The sequence below is a fragment of the Quercus suber genome, unplaced genomic scaffold (assembly GCF_002906115.3).
Source record: "Quercus suber isolate HL8 unplaced genomic scaffold, Cork oak 2.0 scaffold_517, whole genome shotgun sequence".
Taxonomy (NCBI): domain Eukaryota; kingdom Viridiplantae; phylum Streptophyta; class Magnoliopsida; order Fagales; family Fagaceae; genus Quercus; species Quercus suber.
This window is the reverse complement of record NW_027069966.1, coordinates 1-27,067: the sequence shown is the minus strand read 5'-3', so window position 1 is coordinate 27,067 and position 27,067 is coordinate 1. Positions and strand designations below refer to the sequence as shown.

At 34.5% G+C, this 27,067-nt stretch overlaps 2 protein-coding genes across 2 annotated transcripts; one reads left to right on the top strand and one right to left on the bottom strand.

The window, feature by feature from the left end:
• Nucleotides 1–1,101: 1,101 nt before the first annotated feature.
• Nucleotides 1,102–7,789, top strand: LOC111986628 (cyclic nucleotide-gated ion channel 1; the record flags this gene model as incomplete). The annotated part of the gene is made up of 5 exons (XM_065763622.1): nucleotides 1,102–1,554; nucleotides 2,837–3,040; nucleotides 4,060–4,346; nucleotides 7,432–7,543; nucleotides 7,658–7,789. Coding segments are annotated over 5 exons (1,092 nt in total), but the record flags the coding sequence as incomplete, so codon positions are not given.
• Nucleotides 7,790–25,054: 17,265 nt separating this feature from the next.
• LOC111986629 (cyclic nucleotide-gated ion channel 1-like) lies at nucleotides 25,055–26,921 on the bottom strand. The gene is made up of 2 exons (XM_024018308.2): nucleotides 26,649–26,921; nucleotides 25,055–25,831 (listed from the first exon to the last, which is right to left on the bottom strand). The coding sequence occupies exons 1-2, from the start codon at nucleotides 26,916–26,918 to the stop codon at nucleotides 25,481–25,483; spliced, it is 621 nt and encodes a 206-aa protein (XP_023874076.2). The 5' UTR covers nucleotides 26,919–26,921; the 3' UTR covers nucleotides 25,055–25,480.
• Nucleotides 26,922–27,067: the final 146 nt, after the last annotated feature.

The window sequence follows — 27,067 nt, the reverse complement described above, 5'->3', positions numbered from 1 at the left end:
TTTTTTTTTTTTTGTTTTATTGTTTTTTTTTTTTTTTTTTTTTTTTTTTTTTTTTTTTTTTAAATTTCCTTATTTTTGGGTGTTTTGAACTACTAAAAAAGTAGGTCAAGGCTAAATCATTTTTCAAAGACCAAAAAAAAAAAAAAAAAAACCTCATTGAGGCATAAAACATTTGCAGCCATTTTTGAACTCAAGAAAACATAAACCTCGAAAAATATAAGGAAAAAAAACCCCAAATATCGTCATACCAAGATACCTTCAGAATCTCCCTACATTTTTTATTTATTTATTTCGACAGTTACTTCAAATTACATATTGTAAAAAAAGCAAGAGAAGATCATATCTTGCTAAACTATTTCATGTATTGCAATGTAATTGGAACAATGCTAAGACCACAAAAAATTGAACTGCTTTGGGTGGTGGGTCCAAACCTCCATGTAATTTAGGAAAACATTACAAGTTTTATGAATTTTATTACATAAGTCTTATAAATTGATGTAACAATGAATGTAATTGGTAGGTTTCAATTATCTCATAATTGAATATTTAATTTGTCTCTTTATGAATGGTGACACATAAGTTTATAAGATCATTATAGTAAAACTTGTAATACCGAACTACTGATAGCATTACTCATAAATTTTTGCAAGACAAACTTTCAAATAGACTAGATAAATACTAACTTCTTATAATTTATTATTAGAACTCTATCCTAATCCTAATCTAATTGAATTTATTTGAACAATCGACTATTAATACTAATGAGTTCAGGTTGGGTCTAGTGTCTTGTGTACTAGACTTGATAGGATGACACTCGATAAGATGCTACTATGTGGTAGCATTCTATAGGGTCCAATGCATAAGATATACTGGATCAGATTGACATCAAGTGCAATACTAAACAACTTTTAATCTCAACTATTGAATTAAAAAAAAAAAAAAAGTTAAAAAAGTTAAAAAGTGAAAGCCGTAAAAATGCTTTTGAGAGGAAAGGGATTAATTGCACTGGGTGCAATACCCTAGATAATGCATTTGATCCAAATCCTACGGGAGCTAAGCCTCCCCTAGCAAAATTACAGTTGATTTCCCTAATTTTATATTTGTGGTGTTTTATTTAGGAAGGACGACATTGAGGGGCAGGGGCAAGTGCTTAAGAATGGTGAAGGTAATTCAGTGAAAGAAACAACGACATTGAAGACATATATTCTTGACCCGAGGGAGAAATTCCTTAAAAGATGGAGTGTAGGATTTGTATTGTCGTGTGTGACTGCAGTAGCACTGGATCCATTGTTCTTTTACCTTCCTGTGATCAATCAAAACAAGAAATGCATTGGGTTTGACGGTAGATTGTGGAAAACAACTCTCGTTTTGCGATCTTTCTTCGATATCATTCACCTACTGCATATTATATTGCAATTTCGCACTGGTTTTATTGACGAGGAACTTCAGAAACAGGGAAAACCTGAGTTAAATACAAATGTTTGGAAAATAGCTCAGAAATATTTGTGGCCCTGGTTCTTATTCGACATTCTAACTATTCTTCCCATCCCACAGGTAAGGGAGACCTCAGTTAATATTTTATACTAAATGTACTATTCTTATATTTTAATATGACTAATTAACTTTATGGGGTTAAGTTTATGTTAATCCATAATTTTTTTTCTTCTAGAAATGCTAAAATTAGTACAATTTGACTCTAATTACAAAGTGATGTAGCGAGGAATGTAATTGAGGACACTTCAATGAGAAAATAAATGAGTAATTGAATTACTTTTCATGATGTGTGAAATTGTGACACATCACATTTTGAGACTCGTACAGTAAAATTTGTAAATAAAACTAAAACCTATGTTTGTAACTTTGTAATACCAAGCAGTCAAAGTTGAATGGTTTCAAACCTTTGTTTGTAAGTAAGCCCTTTTTATTTTATTTTATTTTATTTTATTTTATTTATTTATTTTTTTTTAAGAGCTTTATAGCTTAACCGACATCTCTTGGTATTTATAATGGAGACTTCCAAAGTTCAAATCCACCATCTTCTATTGTAACTATCAAATTAAAATTTTATTTTATTTTATTCTTATTTGACAATATTAATTATATTTTTAGTTAACAAAATATTGGAAATATAATCTAGTAATAAATATAACATTTAATTTATTTGTTGATTATACTCAAGTATAGCATTTGATTTTTCAAATAAAAAAATTGTCAAAACTAGGTTTCACAATAAAGTAGAAGATAATTTTCTAACTGGCTCTTAAATTTTGTACATTTAAAGGGAAATTACCCCAAAACTCAATATAAAATCAATCATAATCAACTTTTGAGGATTAAAAATTGTTGAGTTTTACTTTAATTAATGATTAAGTTGACATGTATTAAAAAATAATTATTTTATGTTCCTTATATTTTCATTTTGTCAACAATTAGTATATGCTAGTTTACATTTTCATTTTCTTCAAAATAATAATAATAATAATAGTTTACATTTTTCTGTATTAATTTAGTGTTGAATCTTAGAGCCTGTTTGGATTGAGAGGAGAGGGAGGGGGAGTGGAGGGTAGTAGAGTAGAGTTTGTTGAAAATAGGTTAATTTTGGGCTAACTCTACTAAACTCTCCCTCAATCCAAAATCCAAATGAACCATTAGTCTATTTCTTATTTTTGAATTTTTTTTAATAAAAAAATGGATTCAAAATTTGACCCCTTAAAGATTAAATCCTAGTTTAATTTCCACTACACTCATAAATCACCAGTTTCTTTAAATTATCATTGTCCAACACATGGATTTTGTCCATTCGCTCTAAACACGAATATTTTTGTAATCTATTCAGGTGGTAGTTCCAATTATTATTTCAGAAATGAGAGGCACACATAAAGTAAAATTCCTGAACGCAATTGTTCTCTTCCAATATTTGCCAAGAGTTTATCAAATCTACTTGTCCTGGAGGAAGCTAATAACAAATGACAAGAAATTTGATAGAATCTTACTGGTCAAAGCTTCATTGAATTTCATTCTATACATCCTTGCTGGACATGTAAGTTTGATTACAGAGTAATTTCATATTCATTAATAGTGTGCATTTGGATGGTAGGATTTGGATATACGGACTTGGATTTGGGTGATTAAAATCTAAATACTTTGTTTGGATGGTTTAAAAAAGGTTAAGGATTTGGATTTGACAAATATAATATACCAAGAATTTTAAACTTTTAAAATTCTTGAATTTGAAATGATATCTAAAATCAATGGATTTGAAATCATGGCATTTTATATCTATTGATTTAAAATCCAAATCCAAATCTAAGTTTCCAAATGCAACACAAATTTATTCTTGACAAGTTTTGATATTTTATCAATGTCTTGTTGGCTTTGATAAACATTCATTTCAAATGAACCAACATACAGTAAAAAAAAAATTATAGATTCCAAAGGTTTCATGTTATCACTTGTGGCTAGTTTAGATACCGGCCAAATTTACTTAGCTCCCCTCTATGCTCCCTTCTTTTTCCTCTATCTAAACTATCTCTTGGTGATGATCCTACTATCCTGTGTTACTTTTTAGACAAAGTTTAGTTTTAAAATTGGTTGTAGTTTAAGGCTATAATCTTATTCAATAAAATAAACATTACTACATATTTTGAAAATCTAATTGTTGAATTGCATGTTTTTTACACTCTTAATGCATATGTCAAATTCTGTGTCAATCAGTTATTATGTACTATATGATCTATAAGGTTATATTTTATACATAATTTTAAAGTATAAAAACTTGCAATTCAAACAATTTATTGATGACATAACTATTAATCTTTAATTTTTTAGAAATTTTGATAGCATAGAGAATATAAAAAGAAAATGTAATCCAACAGTAGATTTGTTAAAATTCATCTCCAATAAAAAGATACTGAGTATTGAAAGTGGTTTATTTCTAATACCTTTCTTGTAATCTTTTGAAGATATTAAAAAGTTTCATTATGTCTACAGTGTATTTTTTTCCTTATTATTATTGCTCACAATTATTAATGTTTAATTAATGATTTTGTGGTCTTTTAGGTATTGGGAGCCTTTTGGTATTTTTTCTCTACTCAACGACTAGCAGCTTGCTGGCACGTAGCGTGTGATCAAAATCGTACTAGATGTTATGGAACTTCTTTTAACTGTGATGGCAGTTCTGGAGATCTCTCTTTTATAAATGATATTTGCCCAATAAATGTCCCAAATACAACGTCGACCTTTGACTTTGGAATATTTCTTCTAGCCCTTCAGTCTGGTGTCTTAGAATCGCCCGATTTTCCACAAAAATTATTTTTCAGTTTCTGGTGGGGCATGCGAAATCTGAGGTTTGCACATATTAGACTTTTATTTTTCTATATTTAATCTATTCTTAAACTTGATGTTTGTGACTATAATAATTAATTTCCCCTAGTTTAAATTTTCCAGGAACATAAATCCTCGTCACACACTTGTTAATCCACCAATTTCCACTCTTTTCACTAGTGAAATTTTGTTTTAATATAAAAGAAGTGTTGAACTGTACAATCTAATTTGAAGGAAATTTCCTCCAATCTTTCTCTAAATTGGTTTGAAGGAAAGAGTTAGGCTTAGGGGTTGTTGGGATGATGACACAACTAAAAATGAACATATGTCACCCTTATAACGGATCTAATAGACCCAAGCTTGGCACTGTAGGAAAACCTTATCTTGAGTCATGTGTTTTATTGAGTCAAATCCTAATTAGCAATCCAATTATAAAAATAAAAAAATATAACCATTCCCCTTCATTGGCAAACTCTTCCCCTTCCCCTTAACTTTCACCTTCCATTCCACACCCAAAATTCTTTGGCTTATTTGTTAAGAGCATTCACATTCAAAATGTTATTTTAGCACCTCAAATACCAAATAAAGTGCATACATTCGGTTAGTTATATCTAAATTTTTTTTAACAACAAACTACAATAAACTACTATCAATAGTACTTACTATAGCAACAAGCTAAACATTTAACCCCATTACTAATTGAATTCTATCTCTCTCCATCAATTAAAAAAGGACAAAGTTTGGCTAAAAATTTAGTTGTAGTTTAAGGCTAAAACTTAACCTCCACTAAAAAAATAAACATTGTTACATATTTTGAAAATCTAACTGTTGGATTGTATGTTTTTTATATTTTTAACATATATATTAAATTTCTTGTCAATCGGATGTCATTTATACTATATGATTCATAAACCTTTTTTTTTTTTTTTTTTTTATTTTTTTTTTTATGTATAATTTTAGAATACAAAAACTTGAAATTTAAACATTTGATTGATAACATAGCTAATTAATCTTTGATTTTCCAGAAATTTTGCAAGCATAGAGAATAAAAGAAGAAAATGGATCTAATGGTGGATTTGTTAAAATTCACCTCCAATAAAGAGATATTAAGAGGAGTTGTAACTTTAGGGTACAACCTTTGTAGCTAAACTTTATCCACTAAAAAATCACTCTCTCTCTCTCTCTCTCTCTCTCTCTCATTGGGTCATGGTGGTAATGGTAGGCGATGGCTTGGGATTGATTTTTGAATGGGTCATGGTGGGTTCATGGGTTTGTGGTTAGGTTGATGGGTTGATTTTGGAATGTGTTTTGCCGAGGAAAGTGGTTCTTGGTGGTGGGTTGTGGATTGACTTTGTTGGGTTGTGGATGGTTGTTATTGGGGTTTTTCTTGGGTTGTGGGTTACAGTGGTGGTTAGGTGGCTGGTTGCTATGGGTTTTGTGGTTGGTTGTGCCATGGATCGTCGTGGGTTATTTTGATTCTCATTTTGGATTTTGTGTCTAGTTGTACTGTGGGTTGAGGAAGATAGATTGAGAGGTGGGAAAGAGAGAATGAAGAGGCAGATTAGAGAAATTAACAGTTTCTTTTCAATTTTTGTTTTATACATATTATTTTAATGGGTTGCATGTTAAAGTAGTTGAAATTATTTATATTATTTAAATGTGTTGAATGTTAATGAAAGTTCAAATAGCGTGTAAAACACTATGAATGTTTAGACCCCTAATTACAAAAATATCAATTCAAGCTTAATGTCAAACAATATATGTGTGGAAAATGAACATAAGCCAATAATAGAATTGATAAACAATCTAAACCAATTAAAATCACATCCACAGCAGAAATTAAATGACAAAGATTAAGGGAAGAGAGATGCAAACACAAGGACAACACAACGATGTGTTATCGAAGAGGAAACCGAAGCTTTTGGCATAAAACCTCTCCGCCGCCTTCAAAGCGATCAAATATCCACTGGAAAATGTAGTTAGGATACATGAACAGCAATAGACCCTCCAAGCCTAATCTACCCAGTGAATCCTAAGCTCTCCAAGCTTCTTGCTCCAACGAGGTTACACTGAACTTTTGTCTTTTCTAGCATACTGGATTCTGCTATAGCCTATAGCATCAACAAATAACCATTGGTCCCTTCCTAACTGCTTCCTAAAACACCAAAAAGCCGTCTCATAGATGTGGGTATGGTGAGAAAATGATTTGGTCAAGAACCTCTCAAGGATGTAACAATGGAAAGGGTGAAAGTAGAGGAATTTGAAGAGTCTTTATGTAAAGATTGTGGATGAGTTAATCTTGTTTTTCTCTAGGGTTTCTCTCTCAAAATTCTCTCTAGTAGCTCTCTACATTTTATGGATATAAAGGGTATTTATACTGGGGTGAGAAAGGAACTTGAAGAGTCAGTTTTTCTTCTGGCGGCTTGCCAGTCGCGAGCTTTCTGCGAGATCCAGTCGCGAGTCTCTGCTTCACTGTACAGTCTTGAGCATTTCTTCACACTCTCTCACACACTACCCTTGCATGATTTCCACTTAAATACAGGGTTTCTAAATGCTAAATTACAAGCAAATTTGGCACAGAATACAATTAACAAGATGGTTGATTAAATTCAACCTTACAGTTAAAATAGAAGATGAAATATAGTGTGAGTTATGAAATAGTGTTTAAATAGATAAAGTAGCTTTTTGAAATGCTAGCTAAATTTTTTAGATGATCGGATCTAAATTCTCTTATGGGACTAGTTGGGCTAGTTCCACTATAAGTATCAATAATTAATGCCAAAGGCCGTACATAAATCTTAGGGCATTTGGAGTTCCTGAATTTTGGTCGCATTCCACGAGTGCACAAGAACCTCTGGATTGCATTCTTCACACTCTCTCACATGGCACAATATTGTTAGATAGGAGGATCATCAGGTATTGCTTACGTGGTCCTTTGGGAGGACCGAAGGCCATAAACTAATGATCTTGAATGTCCAAGTGTATATTTTCACATCTCCTTCTAACGGCTTGGTTTCCCCTTTAATTTGTGTATTTTTATTTTATGCATTGTAGTTATAAAGTTATGAGATTAGTATCTTAGACACTATATTTGTGCCATTTTTGCAGTTCTCTGGGTGAAAACCTCCAAACAAGTAACTACATATGGGAAAACTGCTTTGCACTTTCTATTTCCATCTTTGGCTTGATTCTATTTCTATATTTCTTGGGAAATTTGCAGGTGAGTACCCAATTCTCTTTTCTTTTCTTTTTTCTTTTCTTCCTTTCTTTCTAAAAAATGTTTTACATGTGAAATTATTCATTACATCTAATATATTACACCTTTCTCTTATAGGAAAGTAAGCTTTATTGGTTTGGGTTCAACAAATAAAACCCTTGTTTATTTAATTATATGGAGAGGTTTGTAATACACTAGGTACATAATGTCTGGGTTTGGATAGCTCGGTTAGTCACGGCATGTTTTCACTTCTGCGTTTTTTTTTTTTTTTTTTTTTTTGGCCGCACTTGTTGACTTTGGAGGCAAAAATTTACTGTGCGTGTACTGTGCGTGCACTGTTCACGCACTATTTAATATTAAAAGTGGGTCCCACAATACTATTCACACATTTAAAAATTATTTTGCTACAGTGTTTTCAGCAACAATCAGTTTTTATCAACTTTCAGCAACAATAAGTGCTATCCAAACGGACCCAATGTACTGAATCAAGAAGAAAGAGAGAGAGAGAGAGAGTGATATCTAGATAGAAATGACACATCAATAATTTAATAAGTTATATGCTAATAATCATATTATTTTTAGTAGTATTATTACATTGGTACAATTTATTTATTTATTTATTTATTTTTAAAAATTCGATTGTTACAATAGGGTAAGTGGAATTTGTACATTAAAGTTTTTGTTGAAAACACCGATGATAATTTATCATTTCAAAAAGATTATAGTTTTGTTATTAGGGGTTGGATAATTATATAAGAATATGACAAATTGTTAGGTTAGTCTTTAAATAAATCTTATCTACTTGAAAGATATAGAGATTTGGTTTTCTTTGATTTTGAATGTTACTTTATCTTGTAAAGCCATTTATATGTATATGTGTGTGCATGTGTGGTTTTGTGTTCATTAATAAATCATGTTTGAAAAATATGATTATTGAGTGAGTTTTCACTTTAGAGGTATGGACTCTCAAGTAGTCCATTTATCAATTTGGAGGTCTTGGTTCCCTCAAAGCAATCAACACAAAAATTGGGTCCCCATCACTCACTTAGAAGAGCCTTGCAATCATTAACCAAAGAAGAAAGCCTATAGTGGTAGTTGAAAGACAGCTTGATACTAGATCAACAATTCTAGCAAAAGTTTTAACTGTCTAGCTTGTAGTTGAAGTTTTTATTTTATTTATTTTTAATGATAAGAAACATCGTAACTTTAATGAAAACTAAACAACCAAATCAACTAAAGTTACAGCATTAAGGTGTAAAGGAGCACTCTCAATCCACACCAACAAATCACTGATATGTCTAGCATATATAGCAAGATTGTAAGCTATAGAATTATCTTGTGTCTTAACATGAGAAACACTAAAAACAACAAAGGATACTGCTAAAAACTGTCTCTTCAATCAAATGACCATAAGAAGCAAAAGAAGGTTCATCATTTTTAAAGGTAGTCATAACTTTCTCTGAATCGCCTTCAAGAATAATAGATGGAAACCCTAATCTTGTGCAAAAACTATAGCTCTAACCACTGCCATTGTCTCAACTTCATCAACTAATGTGGGTAGATTGCACTTCTCTATCATGGAAGCCATAACTTGTCCCAAACGGTTTCGGGTCACAATCATAACACTAGCCTTCCTATCTTCGTTAAACATAACACCATCAAAATTAACTTTGAAAAGTAGCCGAGGTGGAGGAATCAAACGAACTCTGGCTAGACTACATGAAATATTTGGAGCAACACTTGGGCGATTTCGAGTAAAATCTTCATAAGCTGCAACTGCAGTAGGCCTCACCTAACCAATGGGGAATGATTTATTGCTCATTTGTAGCAAGTTCCTCCTATACCAGATTGTCCACAGCCTAGGAAGCACCGATGCGACTGGGAGGGTGCCGCACCAGAGTCCGACACGGGGTGTGGCCACTTACACCACTGTCTGCGCGTTGGTGCTGTGTCTGAGTTATTTTATTTTATTTTATTTTTATTTTTGGATTCATGCCGACTCAGCTTCGATTCATGCTGAATTGGGCCGATTTGTGCTGAACCGGGCCGATTCGGCTAGAATCAAGTCGTATCGGCCGAATCGGATTGTACCAGCTGGCGACTAAAACTGACCGAAACGGTTGAAATGGCCGAAAAAGGCCGAAATCTGTCTTGAATCATGCCAGAACAGCTGAAATTGGCTTTGAATGACGCCCAAACATCCTAAATCTTTGTTTTTTGAACCACATTAGGGTTGGAGGTGGTTGCATCGGGGGGGAAGAAGAAGGTTGTGTTGCCGTGGATGGGCAGAGAGAGCTGGTCTAGAAGAGAGAGTTTAAAAGTTTTGAGGTTGTGAGGAGTAGGCGAAGAAGGTTTGATGCAAGTTTAGGAAACAATCTGAGTCTTCAACAGAGTCATGTTTGCTTGCTTTTCATTTTGCTGTTCTTACAGCTAATTGAATTGGAATGAGCATGAATGATGCAGGTCTTTCTTCCTTTATAGATAGAGGAAGCAATATAGTCTTTCTCCATTAAGTATTTTGTACCGCCAACAGAACAATATATAGTTGGTGGAATATACATGGGAACATATATATATATATATATAGAAAATATAACTAAAAATATTTTTAATAATTTTTAATTGCCACACCCCACTGCATTTGCACTTTACTTTTTCAAAAATTGCCGAGTCCCGCATCCGCACCTGCACCCACACCCAAATCCGGAAATGCACTCGTGCTACATAGTCCACACCAAAACATTGAAGACATCTAGGTTCTTTCCTCTATCAATAACATCCGTAACTGGGTCTCCAAACCAAGAGAAAGATGTTGAACTTCAAAAATTCCACATTGAGTCTGAATCCTAGATTGGTGAAAGACAAGGACAACTCCAAAGAACATGCAAAGTATCTTCTGAAGATTGATGGCATTGATCACAAATGTCTTCAAGGATGACCTTCCTACGTAGTAGATTCTGCTTAGATGGGATAGAGTTTTTGCAAGCAGGCCATAATAAATTATTTCCCTTACTTTGAACCATCAAACCCCATATTTTCTTTCACTCCACTTTACCCGATGAAGAGACTCTTTGATAGATGAAAACTCTCTTTGATCCAGGTCCGTGAACTCCTCAGCCAAAAACTTGTAACCAGATTTTACAGAGTATTGACCCGATCGATTAAAAGGCCAAATAAGTGTATCCTGAATCCGATTTCTACAAAGATCAATGGATAAAATAGAACTAACCTCGTGAGGCAAGAATAAATTATCTAGTTGAGTTAAATACCACTGCTTGGTGAGTAGATCAATGAGATCAACTACATGAGCTGTGGATAACTCTTCAGATAAAGGAAATTGAAGCCGAGTTAGAAAGAAGAATGTCTTCCCCAATTCCCACCCTCCAACAGACTCCTTTTTTAAGCACATCCTTGCCCTTCAAAATACTTTTCCAAATATAAGACCCCGATGTACCTTCTTTGACTTCCATAATAGAGCAATTGAGGAATAATTTTGTCCTAAAAACCCTATAAAACAAAGTCTTTATTATGCAATAACTGCCAAGCTTGCTTAGCTAGGAGAGCATTATTAAACTGAGCTAAATCTTTAAAACCTATGCCACCTTCAATCTTAGGCTTGCACAATTCCTCCCATCTCATCCAATGAATTTTCCTACGGTCACCTCACTATCCTCACCAAATCCTCTTGATTAAATTCTCCAAATCATTAAGCAACTCGTAGAATGAGTTGGAATTGCTTGCACAACTGCCTTAATCAAAATCTCTGATCTTGCCTATGACAAAAGTTTTTCCTCCCATCCTTGACGTTCTTTGATGTATTCAGAAAGTTCACTTCGAGTGTAAAACACTAGTGAATGTTTAGACCCCCAACTTCAAAATAACCAACACAAGCTTATATTCAAACAATATATGTGCGGAATGATATATATAAGCTATACCTAAGCAAGTAACCAACTTTAAGCCATAATTTAATCATAACACAGCAGTAATTAAAAGCAAAGAGTAAGGATTAGAGAGAAGCAAATACAGGATAACACCGACATGGACATGTGTTAGCGAAGAGGAAACCAAAGAATTTGGTGAAAAACCTCTCCGCTGCCCTCTAAGCGGTAAAATGATCCACTAGAAAAATTAGTTGGAATACATGAATAGCAATAGACCCTACAAGCCTAATCTACCTTATGCACTTAAGCCCTCCAAGCTTCTTGCTCTAATAGGGTTAAGCCTAACATTATCTTCTCTAGCTTACTAAATCTCACAATAAGCCCATTGCATCAACTAAAATGAATTGGTTCTCTCTTGAATTTCTTCCTAAGTACCAAACTACCTTCTCACTGATATGAATATGGTGAGGTAAGGATTTGACTATAGATCCTCTTAAGGGTATGACAATGGAAAGGGAGAGAGTAAAGGAATTTGGAAAATCAAAGGTATAAGATTGTGGATGAATCAATCTTATTGTTCTTTAGGGTTTATATCTCTCAAAATTCTCTCTGGAAGCTCTCTACATTTTGTGAGTATAAGAGTATTTATAGTAGGGTATGTGAAAAGTCATTTTTTTGCAAAATAGGGTGCTTTAGTGAGTCACTCCTGACTGGGACAAGCTATGAGTTCCAGTCGCCAAATAACAGAATGGCCAGTCTATACTTTTTGTCCTGCAGTGATCCAACTGTCCTGACCCTTCAACTTCTAGCATGCTTCACACGTGTGCTGGATTCTGGCAAGTCACTACTCATGAGTCAGTCACGAGTTCTAGTCGCAAGAATCCTTTGATTGCACAAACTTGATCAATTCTTCACACTCTCTCATACACAATCCTTACATTATTCCCGCTTAAATACAAGGTTTCTAATTGCTGAATTATAAGCAAATTTGGCACGGAATAAAGCCAACACATAATTGAATAAATTCAACTTTACAATCTCCCATTTTGGTTATTCCGAGATAAAACTCTAAAACAAACTCTAGACTTAAAAATGTGAGTTGGGAACAGTTGCCAAAACTCACTCACACCTAATTCTAGATCTATGAAGCTCTTGAACCACATGGACAAGTTTTCCCTGAAAACAATATCACAAAATGCACTTCTTTAAGTTTATTGTAAGCGGAAATCTTAGAATGCATATGGAGCAAGCACAATGCAATCAAGCAAGGATGAATATGACAATAAAGCATAGCTTGACCAAAAAAGAACAATCACTATAAATAGTGACCACAATAAACATTCACATGGTGAATGAACATCTGGATTTGTAAACTTATAAGCTCAATGCAAAGTATCATTTACATGTCCAACACTCAACTAATGCAATACCACTAAAGCAATTGCATCAATGATACAAGATCCAATAAGGGCACAAAATTACTAAAGTAAATGTAAAACATTAACTAAAAGTACTAAGCTACATAAGCAAGGGTACAAAAATAAAGCATAGTTTAAATAGCTAAAACATCCAAGTATCCATAACACAACGTATCCAATCATTTAAAAAACCAAAGTACTAAAACCATTGAGTACTAGAATAAGTGCTATGAAAAGCCATAAAAATTGTGAAAACCATAAATGCTATAAAAACTATAAAATGCTCTCCCCCTTAAGATACTCCATACTACTACCCCTTTTTGACCGAAATGGCCAAAGGGTTACGGCTAATGAGGAAAACTATCAAACTTGGCTAACAACAAGTTGATCTGGTCCTGGATGGCTGCAAGGCTGTTGGAGTGCTCGGTTTGTACATCTCTTAGACCATCAATCCTCTCTAGAATGATTTGAAAAGCGTCTGGAGGCACTAATAAAGATGATGATTCTCTGCTCCTACCTCGACTACCACTTCTTCTTGGAGGAGGTTGTTGTCCTTCCACTTCAGTTTCTGTATCCATAGGAGGTGCTTGTTCAGGTTCTTTAGCTTGTTCATCTCTTGAAAGACAAACTCTACTCCTTAGGATTGTTTGAGAGTTGATGGAAGGAGGTGCACTCATTAGGCTTATGTCCTATGGAGTTTGCACACCATTTTCTTGAAGGATCCTCATAGTCAGACTTGGGAGAACAAGCTTTGCCCTTGAGGATGTCCTTGTAGCTTCGACAATGATGGTGTACACATGAGCACCAATGTCGATGTAGATTTTCTCATGAAGCTTCATGAGGACAATGGCTCTAGCATTATTGATGGTGGTCAACTTTCTTACCGGATACAAGTTGAAAATCATGATGTAGGTAATACATCTCAAATCTGGAGGAAAGGTGGTTGTGTTGAGGCATTTTCTTTCCCTAGCGCCACCAAGATGGAATTGTATTACTTCTAGAGAGACCATTCTATCCTTGAAAGTAATGAAACTTCATGATCTACTTCTCCATGTCTAAGGATACCATCAATGTCCCCTACATTAAGAGTGAATACACGACCTTTAACCCAACATTCTATGTAATCTTCTTTGAGTGTTGCATTTGCATAGAATTCTCTGATCAGAGGTTCACAAACTCCAAGGAGATCACTAAGGAGTTTTTCCCAGCCTCATCCTTCAAAACAGCTAGGGATGAAGGATTCCTTGAGGTTAGCAAGATTCACAAATCTCTCCTGAATGATCAAAGCCTTTTCAAAGTGACGAGAGTATTGCTCATAGTGTTGAGGGGAGCAAAATAGGCTATTGTCCAAGTGTTTCCTCTTGTCACCACGCTAACAATGGTTTTTTATGAGGCCATTTGCAAAATTGAGCAGCAAATACCACAAAACAGAGCACAATAGCCGGTAACAAACTTGATTAGTAACAAGTTAGTACCAAAACCATAAATTACGAAATAAACCCAAAAAATTGGAATTTAAAGAGTAATTCAAAAAATATTGACATGAGAAGATGCTAATCATCAAAGTATGATAGAATCATGGCATTAAACACTCAACATGTCAAAGGTTGTGTGTGTGTGCATCATATGCAAAAGTGTGCAAATAGGGCATGAAAACATACAAGGGGCAATATGTGAAAACACATAATCATTTGATGTTTTAAAAACAAAGAAACATGATTATCCCCGCAATCCTTGTACTCAATGGAGTCCAAAAATACACACAAAAACATTTAAAAGACATTTTATCACCAACATGTTATGCGCAACACAACACATCATAGCATAATACATAAGCATGTAGTAAAAACATGTAAAACATGCATTATAATATCAATCTAAAAAAAACCCATATATCAAACTCAACAAAAACATCAAAAACCCATATTCATCAACCATATTTCAACAACTCAATATAAACAACAAATCCAAGAAAACTAGGGCTATAAACTTGAAATAGAGAGAAAATAAGTGAAAACCCATACCTTTTCTTGAAGATTGAGTGAAGATTGAAGGTGAAAATGGAGGTTTTGTGAGTGAGAATGGTGGTTTTGGAAGAGGGAGAGGCAGAGAAGACAAAGAGATTTGCATGTGATGTGAGGGAAACTGAAATTTTTTTAAAAACTGTCTGAGATTTAACCCTATTTGTGCAAAACACACGTTTTTTGTGACTCAACTGACTCGCGACTGAGTTGCCAAAATCCCTTGTACAAGATTTTGAAAAATTTCTCTAAGTCTTTTTCACAATTGGGACTTCCACTTGCTAGTGAGTCGCAAACGCCTCTGAGTAACCTCACGACTTGGACTTCCATTTGTGAAGGAGTCGCGAAAATGAGTCGCCGAAAAGTTAAAAAACCCAGAATTTTTGAAGAATTTTCTAAGTGTTTTTTGCGATTGGAAGTCTCACTCACCAGGGAGTCACGAACACTTCTGTGTAACCTCGTGATTGAAGCCTTGAAAACTCCTGACTCGCGAGTGAGTCGCCAAAAGCCAGAGTTGAAAATTTTTTGGATTTTTTGACATTTTTTCAAAATAAAATAAAAAGAACACTTTCCAAAAACAACTACAATACTCAAAAATCTTCTTGTGTTTGATCAACATATGTTTGAGTATGTACAACACATTTAATTAAGTACAATCACACAAAATGAATAAAGCATTCATTGAATATAGACATGTGTGATGTGGGTGCATATCAAATGTGAGATAGTCCTTGGTCTAACATGAAATTTTAATGATTAATTCAACCAAGACATACACAACTAGCATTAAGTAGAGTGACTAATCTCAATTATAGAAATGAGCATATATGACCTCCCACAAAAACTTAATTACATAACTTTGAAGCTTTTCATTTAGCTTCTTACAATTCATAACATTTGATCATTTTAGATCTTTACATCTCTTTTTGAGATTGATACTTGAAATTTTTTATATTTCAATTTTGAGAGTATGCTTTTGGCTTTTGGGCACCATACATTTTAACACAAGTCGATTTCCCTTTTTTCTAGTCAAATATTAGTATGTGCGATAATTTTTACAGCTTATTATCTCTTTTTGAGATTTGACATTGGTTGAAATCTTTAAGCAAAAATATAAAAGAGTAGGAAGAGATATAGACACAAGTCTATGCATGTCTTAAGATCAACAAAACTATTGACTAATAATTCCCACAAAGATATAAGTGCATAAAGACCAAGCTAAGCTCGTAAATGCACAAAGCCATTAGTATAGAGAGACAAGGCTAAACATGCGTGTGACAATACACAATAATGCCGATCAAACTTTTTGATTCTCTAATTTTATGTGTTTTTGGATTTTTGACACAAAGCAAGTAAAGATTGATCAAAAAACAAACAAACAACCAAAGCACTTAAGTCAACAAAAACAACAAAAACCTAGATATTTCTCATATTGCTTTATCTCTGTAACCCCAAGAGCCTCTTTAATTTGAGTCCTCTTGTCTTCTGAGGTAGATTTACTAAGAAGATAGTAGTCTTATTTCTATTAATCTATTCATGACTTGAACTCCTATCATAAACCCCCAAGACATCTAACACTTTCTGACATCCCTCAGGTATAGATTTATAGAATAGACATTTGCAAATAAAAGATAGGTCAACTTGGGACTTCTCGAACTCAAAGAGAATCCATGAATAATCCCTTGTTGAGCTGCTTGAGAAGTAAGACCATGGAGCCTTTCAATGCATGAGAGGAATAGGAAAGGGGAAAGATGATCAACTTGTCTAATACCCTTGTTGGCATGATAAACCTTTTGATTCCCCATTGACTGAAATAAAGTAAGAGACCATTTTGACATAAAACATTAACAAAAAAAAATCCAATATTCATTGAACCCCATCTTTCTCATTATGGACTCTAGGATAGATCACTCCATTCTGTCATAAACTTTGCTCATATCCAATTTCAGGACCATAAAACCATCTTGGACTGAATTGTGATGTTGCATACTATGAAGTCTCAAAAGCTGCCGTGATGTTGTCAAATATGAGATGGTTCTTGGTAAAGGCACTTTGATGCTCAGTGGTGATAATCTTCGGTAGAATTCTCTTTAGTTCATTAGCCAAGACTGGAAAGTTGTAATTTACAACTATATGTTTTGTTTGCTTTTATTCCATGCCAAATTTGATTGTAATTATGTTCAATCTTTTGTACCCTATATTTGTTGTGAGATTTAATTGTAAGGGTTGTGTGAGAGAGAGAGAGAGAATGTGAAGACTTAAGCAAATTGAAGACTGAAGAGTTTTTGTGGGTAGCTCGCAACTAAGCATCCCACGAAATGATGCAGTGCCTTGCACATGACTGGAATGTGAAGAGTCAGGACATGATGGAGACAACTGTGTTTCGCGAGTATCTCGCAAGTAAGGCCTTCCTGCGAGACACCTGCGAAACATTCTGTTTTGACAGATTGTCCTATTTGATACGCACTATATATATAATCATTACCCACAAATGTTAAGGAGTGATTCAAAGAGAAAACTCTAGCCATAAATCTTGAGAGTTAGAGATTGTTAGACCCACATTTCTCTACACAATTGCTTGTGGATTTTTCTCAACTCTTACCTCTCCATTTCCATACCATTGAGAGATTGATAGCCCAAACACTTACCGCACCCTTTCAGAGTGTCAAGTGAGGTTTTTGGTGCTACTGGGAAGTATTGGAAGAAGCCAAGCTTTGGCAGATGCAATCAGGCGTATTGTGGGATTCGAAAAGCTAGACAAGACACGGTTCCAAGAAGTCTTGTTGGAGTAAGAGCTTGGAGGGCTTAGGTATATCAAGTAGATTAGGCTTGGAGGGTCTCTTGCTAACCCATGTATTCCAAATGATTGTCTAGCGGATTGATTACTGCTTAAAGGGCAACAGAGAGGTTTTTCGTCGAGTTCTTCGGTTTTCTCTTCGATAACACATCAGCGCGTTATCTTGTGTTTGCATTCTTCTTTCCTACTTTTTTTACCTTACATTTCATTGCTGTGTTATAATGATTATGGGTTAGAGTAGCTTGTTTGTTTATCTGCTCGCATTTACTCTATTCTACACTTAGTATTAAGTTAGAGTAAAATCTATCGAGCCGTAACTTTTATTTGGGGGTTTAAACAGTTCTTGTGTTTTCAACACATTTTAGAGCATTCAAAGACCTTAGAAAAAACTCTTATGTAGAACATTACAAAGATTTATAGGTCTAAATTTAGAAACAAGTTCAAGCTTATTGACTTTTAGAATGAGAGTAATAAAAGTATGGTTGAGATTGAGGAAGGGAAGAAGAATTAAGAAAAGAAAGTACAAACTGAGTAACATCCATACCTACAAGATTCCAATAATTCTGAAGAAGAGTGGCGGCATACCATCAGATCCTAGAGCTTTTAGAGGTGTCATATGTTTAAGAGCAACTTGAACCTCTCATGCTATAGACTCAGAATTAAGCTGTTTACTCATACCTGAGGTGACCAAGCACGGAATTATGTTGATTGTTTCCTCTGGTTGACTGTTTCTGGTGGAGGAAAGCAAGATCTGGCAGTAATTAATGAGACAATCTGCCACTTCTTTTGAATCAGTGGTCCAATGTCCTAAAGAATTTCTAATATCATCAATGTTATTTTTCCAAAACCTCTGAGTTGCTCTACTATGAAAATATTTTGAATTTTTATCCCCATGAACAGTCCATAATGACCATGATCTTTAAAACCACATTCTATTCTCTTTATTAGGTAAGTCATTAACTTCACTTCTTAACTCCAACACCCGAAAATTACCCCGGACACTCGTGCCTCCTTCTCGGCCTGCTGAGGTTGTTTTCTCTTCAACTCCGAGTCCCTCCCTACATTCCCAAAACAACTTAAAAACTCCATTTTCATAAGGCTTTTCCACATTTATCAATTTTATGAACATCCGAATACCAGGATCAGAGCGATCAATGTTGGTCCAAGCAGTCTACCGTTTCAGAACAACCTTTATCAAATTGTAATTGAAGTTGGTTGAATAAGTTCAACTCGTCTTTGATATCTCAAGGTTCTGCTGTAACGCTTGTTGGAATATCTATAGCCCTTGAGAAGCCTGAAAGTGGTCTTTCACATGCAAAGTGGAAGAAATCCACCACTCACCTCAAAGACAATAGAAGGACTACGAGCAGAGTTTTTGAACACATCTATTTCTATGTAACCACAACCATCAAGACAATTGTCCCCAAGGGAAAAGCGAAAATTGCCTTTCAAAGGGGCAATCCCTTAGGACATGGATAATGGATCCAAATTATAAGCCCGCCTAATTCTGTTACATAATGAAGTCACGTGTGTAGCACGTGGTTGCTAACTAAAACAAGTAATTGTAACTAAAAACTGCAAGTAGTTTAACATGCACTTTATCTGATTCTTTTCATTCTTCTGTTTGAGTTGGTCTCTCTTCTTGCTCTCTATATTTTGACACTCCCCCTCAAGATGAGCTGCTGGTGAGTGAATATTCACTATTCCCATATTGGATAGAAGGCTAGAGAATTGATTCAAACTCAAAGCTTTTGTCAAATGGCACTGAGTCTTGACATGGATTAATCTGATAATTTTTGCTAATACCTTATTCCTTACCACATGACAATCAATTTCTATGTGTTTAGTTCTCTCATGAAACACAGGATATATTGGATCTAATGTGGAGAGCAAATTGACTGTCACAAAATAACAAAGCTTCCCTTCAATTTTAATAGCCTTGAGAAGATATAATATCCAAACTATGTCACAAGTAGCAATTGCCATGGATCTATATTCAGCTTTTGCTGAAGATCTTGAGACTGTTGGTTGCTTCTTAGACTTCCAAGACACCAAAGAATCTCAAATAAGATGCAATATCCAGTCACAGACATTCTTGTGTCTGGACACAAAGCCCAATTTGAATCTACAATGCTTTGTACAAGAAGTTCGGCCTTTTACAAGAAGTTCTGCACTAGATGATAAAAATATTCCTTTCCCTAGTTCATTCTTCAAGTACAGTAGAATTTTGTGTGCTGCATTCAAATGAGGCTTCCTTGGTTTTGCCATATATTGGCTCAACTTATGAACATCAAAAGTGATATCTAGTCTAGCAATGGTCAAGTATAGCGGCCTACCAACCAACCTTTTATATGCTTGTATTACAGAGAATCTCACCTTCATACGTACTAAGAGACCGTTTGGGGTGTGCGTTGGCGTTGGCGTTGCACGTTTTCAGCCTTTTTTTTTTTTTTTTTCACGCGTCCCCAGCTTTTCAGAGATAGTATTACTGTAGCAACACTGTTGCGGCTACTGTTCATTGAACAGTAGCAGCAACATGTGACTTTTCCACCAATTTTTACTATTCACGGACCCACAATTTTCACTTTTTAACAACTTTTTCATTAAAAATGGGTCCCACGGTACTATTCACATATTTAAAAATTATTTTGCTACAGTATTTTTCAGTTTTCAGTTTCAGTTTTCAGTTTTCAGCTGTATCCAAACAGGCCCTAAGCTTAATGTTTTGTTCCATTGGAGTTTTGACAGGCTTGCAACAAATTGAACCTGCATCATTCAGTATCTCCAATGCATTACTTTGACAAAGAGTGATTCCTTTTTCTGATCTTGTTACCTCCAACCCAAGAAAGAATTTTAAGTCACCCAAGTACTTAAGCTTGAATTTTTAATCCAATAACACGTTAAATTGATTCAAAGCTTTTTGATCATTACTAGCAATTAGACCATTATCCACATACACCAAAAGAATAATGAAAAACTCCCTTGTTGCCTAGTAAAGAGAGTAATCAGCTTTTGACAAGTAAAGCCCGATTGGAGAAAAGTTGATAGAAAATTTGGAGAACCACTGCCTTGATGCCTGTTTCAGTCTATAAAGTGACTTATTAAGTTTACAAATCATCTCTCCCTTATTGTGAAAGCCTTGTGGAAGAGCCATATAAACTTCTAAATCAATGAATCTATATCGAATATAAGAGATGCATGTCTGAGTCTCTGGAAAGCCAACTACCAGCATCATCCATAAGGCTAACAATTTTATTCCTTCTTCTCCTAACCAAGGTAGTGGCTTGGGAAAAAATTATTGAAGTCTATAAATTCTACACCATTGGTAGAGGATATGAAACCTAAAACTCCTTTTATTTATTTATTTATTTATTTCGAAAAAGAAAAGTATTACTGAAATACACATTTAAACCCTCCCCCCTCGTCTCTTTCATACATTGACATTCGCTTTTCAAGCTCTGCCAATAAGGGATTCTGTTGACACCCCATTTTGCAACCTGTATTTAACCACGTATAGAGGGTAAAAGGGTAATTTTGTCTTGAAAATATGCATCTTAATTCTAGCCATTAGATCCTTAGATTCATTTCACCAAAATGATCTTGATGTTGTAACGATCAAATCGACTGGTCATAACCCTAATCGGACCACCAGATTGAAAGTTATCATTAAATCAAGTTTTAATAGCTAAGATGTACTATCACAAATTGAGTCCGACTATAAATGATTATGAACAATGATTTCAATTGGTTATAAGAGTGATCAATTTGAGATCAATGATGTGTCATAATTTGATTGGTTAGGACTACATTTTATGGTAAGGTTGCATACACCTAATTAATTAGATAGTTAGACATTAATTATTCAATGAGTAATTTGTGTAATTATCTTTTAATTAGAGTAAATTTAGAACCAATTAATTCTGAAATGGGAGTGATTGGAGCCATTTAATGTTAATTGGGAGCTAATTTGGGACCTATTAATGTTAATTGTGCTGAAATCATTTTCTAACAAATGACCTCTGCTCACCATTTCATCAATATCTCTCAGAATGTTTTGAATCTGTGAATGAGATTAATTTTCTCAGAAAGTAGACATCCGGGGGTTCAATTTGAGCATAAGAACGAGACAATTCCGATCAAAATTGGGTTAGATATGATTTTTCGAAATTAGCTCTACAAGCTATTACAGCAGCTACGGGAAAACCGAATTTTGGCTTGCTCCCCACTCCCACCAATCTCTCCATTATGCACCAGATTTTTCCCAAGGCTAAATGATGTCTAGGTTCATAATCCTTGTCAACCCTCATTAAATGGCCTTCCATTCATATTCCCTCCACTATCACTATATAAACCCTCCCCCTCCTTCATTCCAAGACACCAAAAAAACCTCCTCTCTTCTCCCCTCTTGCGTTCTAGTGAAGTTGAGTAGTCTTGTCATATCTTGGTCTTCCTGAGACTCAAGGTATTGAGTGAGACTCGCTCTCCCTCTCCTAGTTCTTCTTTTCTCCACCCTTAGGACCTCTACCAAGAGTCTCCTCCTTCACCATATGGATCTTGCATAAAGGTATAATCCCTTTCTCTAACTTGTTTATTGTATTGCCATGATTAGAATTTAGGATTAAAGCATGATAGTGATTATTTAAATTCTCTTGAATATGTTTGAATGTTCTTAATTGTTCTTATATGTTCTTCACATGTTCTTGGTTGTTCATCACATGTTCATGCATATTACTAGTTTTAATCTTAAATCCACATCAAAAATATGAAAAACATGTTTGTTTAATAATTCTTTCAAGTCCTTGAATCTAGGATCTCACCATACACACACATTCACTAGAATTTATTTCTCAATCCAAATGCAATGCCTAATAAATTGAATTAGGGTTTATCACATGCACACACATTAAATTCAACATGTAAATTAATTGACATATTGGATGATATGATATGATTGTTGGCCACCATAGTCTAGAAGACCGGTTTCATCGGGCAAGGTGGGTGCCTAACACCTTCTCACCTTGTAACATAGCCTCTGAACTTAGATCAAGGGTTAGTAGATCAAATGCTTATCCTTGTAATTTTCAATTTCTAGATTGTAACTAGGAAACAAAGTCATGTACTTTATCTTAGATTGTATCTACAACCAAAGCCATGTAATTTCCTATGTTCAATGTAAATTCAATTTCAAATTAATAAAATGAGGAATTTTTCAATTATGGTTTTCTTATTTTTTCAATAATTAAATAAGTGGCGACTCCATTGTAAAACCCTTAAATCTAAAGGGAAAATATAATTAGTCGAACCTCCATTTTGAGAAGCAATAACACGACTCCACCCATTCACGTGGGTTGGCTTAACATATCATAAAAATGGCCGAGGGCGTGGTCTCTCACAACTCGATGTGTTATCGAAGAGAAAACCGAAGCCCTCGGTGTAAAACCTCCTGCTGCCCTCCAAGCGGTAAATAATCAACTAAAGAATGTAGTAGGGATACATGAACAGTAGAAGACCCTCTAAGCCTAATCTACCCAGTGTACCTTAGCCCTCCAAGCTTCTTGCTTCAAAGAGGTTGCGTCGAACCTATTTCTTCTTTAGCTTACCGGATTCCGCTATACACCAGCATCAACCAATAGTTATTGGTCCCTTTCAAACTGCTTCCTTTAGCACCAAATGAACCTTCTCACAAATGTGGGTGTGATGAGAAAAGGATTTGGTCAAGAACCTCTTAAGGATGTATCAATGGAAGGAAGAGAGTAGAGGAATTTAAAGAGTCTCTTAGTGAAGATTGGGATGAGGCAATCTTATTTTTCTCTAGGGTTTCTCTCACAAAATCTCTCTGGAAACTCTCTACATTTCGTGGATATAAAAGGTCTATATATAGTAATGTGTGTTTAGAATACGAAGAGTCAGTTCTTTTGCCAAACAGGGTAAGTTAGCGGCTTAGCCTCGCGGCTTGTCTAAGTCGCGAGTTCAAGTCGCGAGGTAAGGCCTGGCCAGTTTAGGACATTTGTTTTGTAGTTGCGACAGCTGGCGTGACCCTTCACCTTCTCGCATGCTTCTCACGTGCACAGTATTTGACGGCTTGCAAGCCGTGAGTCAGTCGTGAGTCCTAACCACGAGTCTCTGCTTCTTTGCACAAAAATGAGTAAGTCTTCACACACTACCCTTACATGAATCCCACCTAAATACAAGGTTACTAAGTGCTAAATTACAAGCAAATTGGCACGGAATAAAGCCAATAAGATGGTTAATAAATTTCAACCTTACACATACTAAACATATTTCATAGGTTTTTTTTTTTTTCCCTTAGGGAGTACATAGTTTGAAAATAAAATTGAATGAAATATTGTGAAATAACAAAACAAAATAACATTAAAACAATAAAAATTATATATGTGTGTGCGTGTGTGTGGAGGGGGGGGGGGGAAGGAGGGGAAGGTGAGTTAAAGGATATTGGGCCTAAACAAAAGTCTGGAAAGACCTAACTAAACGTTCATATGAGTACACGAGTTTAAATAGTCCTAGGAAAGAGTTAGTCTGAAGAAGATATTAGTTTGAGCAAAGAAGTAGTTGGGTTAAGATAGCTTGACCCCGGTTAATTAATTCAATTACCTAAGTTGATTAATTAAGTTCAACTGCATACAAATCGTGAAGGCACCAACAAATCACCAATTAACTAATATGCAGTGGAAAATAAATTGACACGGTAATTTGTAGACAAATGGAGAAAAGCTCTCGCAAGGCAAAAATCTCATCGGATGATTTTAAAGTCACCACTTCCAAAAATCCACAAAAGTGAGATAAAAATTTCTTATAGAGAATTATAGGAGAGATAAATGTATCATAAAAAAATTGCAATGGAAATAAATGTCATACCATAAACTACAAAGTAGTTTCATATTATAAGGGTATACCACATGGGTAGTATGCGTAATTTATCTTTTATAATGTGGAAAAAAAAAAAAGCCCTATATATCATGGTGTCCATACATTCCACTAGTAACAAATGAATGAAGCATAATGGGATTCTATTGTATGAAATAAGATTAGATATGCATCGCATGTGTTAATACTTATAAGATAAAGGTTTTACGCAAAATCCTTATTTAATGTTACCCTAAAGAGTTTATTATTTCACATATTATTCTTTTTTCTAAATCTACCATTATCATTTTCAGAATGGTGCACCTACACGAATCCAAACAAGGTAGCAGCTGTATGACTAGAAAAAACTAAACGATCCATCAAAACTAACTTAATACATGTAATTAGACATCGAAACCAACTATTGATTTACAGCAACAGTGCCGGCACTGCTTGATTCTGACGTTTTCTTGAAGCACCAACACTTTGGTTGATTGCAGCAACAGACTGTAATAGTGAACAATTCTAAATAGAAAGATTTCTATTATTGCATAAAATGGCTAGCTAATTAAATCATTGAGTCCAGCTCTGTTTATATAGTCACAGAGGAGAGAGAAAGCTAAGCTAAAAAGGTGGAGATTCTGTTACAACAGGCTTAACAACTTAACCACCTATTACACGTGTGAAAAACAGAAATCAAAAGCTAAATAGAAATCTTAAGTGATACGGTGCACCTGACAAATGGGATTCAACACGACACCGTTTCCATTGTCTTTATCAAAATCATCTCTAATCCTCTGCTCTTCAAATAGAAGCTGCCCTTTATTGATCATCATCTGTCTTTGGGCGACGCTGGCGCCAAATTCGTTGTACACGAATTGCAGCCTTGGATTGCAATTTCTCGGGTTCTAATAGTGAGAGCTTAGACTCCAATATTTTTTTCAAGTCGTGGGCCATTAGAGCGAAGGCTTCCACTCTTGTGTGGGTTCTGAAGGTTTTGAAGAAACAGGAAGTATGGATAGGTTGCGCATGTCGACGGAGGCAGGTGTCAAAATCCATTCAAGAAGTTTTCCTCCAAAGTACTGACCGTTTTCAAGGCGCTTAGCATGTTGGGAGTTAGTTCCTTCGCTATTATTACTTGTACAAGTCAATACAATGCCTTCTGTAATCAAGAATACTGCATCAATAGGTTCTCCCTCCTTGACAATGTAGCAATGCTCATTGTAAAACTTCGGCTGGAGAGAGTCGCAAATCTTATGCAACAGTTGTGTACTCTTAGCCAAGCCAATATCTTCTCTGATTTTGAGCTGCTCAAGAAACACAAATAAGCTGAAGTACAAATCTATTTCCTAACTAATAATAATATTAAAAAAGAGATACTTACTTTCAAATTACCATAAAATCTATTAAAAAAAAATTTAGCTACAAAACAATGGGCCAAAGAATTTTGCGTTGGGATGACAATGAGGTGAGCCAAAACCGAATGATGGGATCTTCAAGATCCACAACAATTCTATTAACTATTCTATCTTTTTTATTTTTTATTATAAATCTTGTTTCGTTAATATAAATATACTTATAAATATACAATTGAAACTCTTTATAATTATTTATAAAGAGTTAAAATGTAAGACTCATCACATACCCACACCACACACACTTAAACAATGTCCAAAAAAAAATATATGATGTCCTTTTCAGTAAACATGATACTTATTATAAAACATACGAAAATAGTAATGTTAGTATTTTAGACTGGATGTATAATACATTATATAACCAAAGTACAACTACAAAAAAAAACTTAATCTTTGTAGTTGTAGATTGGAATTATAAATAATGGACACTAGATAAATACAATTAATGTGGATAAACATTCCAATTTAAGTATGATGTTAAGTATAGATTATGTAGCTCTAAGAATTAATATTTCAATAATATCTCATCTGATTCATAAAAAAAGTAGACAGAATAAAATAAACAAGCCATGCGAGCCGCTTCAGCCTGCTTGTGTGATCATAAAACCGATCATTTATTAATAAAACTATTCTCTTTTTTCATATTATTATTAATGAAATTTATAACACAGTTATTTAACAAATTTATAGAGGTAATAAAACTCACATTCTTTAGTAGATGTAAGCAGATATGGCGCTTAACTTTATTCTGAAGATCCGGAGGAAGATCAGGGATCAGGTTCTCCACATTAACGTCTTCCCCTTCTTCATATCTCTGATTTATATGGTCCATAATCAGCTTTTTTGTTTGACTATCAAATTTCTTTTTGGAAATCCATGATATCATGCTCTTATGTTGTTTTTGTCGTTGACTTGACTTCATCTTCATGCGTAGCTTATCCCATTTTTTTATGGATTTTGATGTTGTCCACTGCATGTACATCTGTCCCACCTCTACAAAGTCAGTTAAATTTTACCAAATCTCACCTTGTATAATTGTTTTGTTTTTTTGTTTAAAAAAAAAAAAATCAAAATATGGTTATTTTCAATGCCTAGAACAATTCATTGGATTGGTTGGGGGGGGGG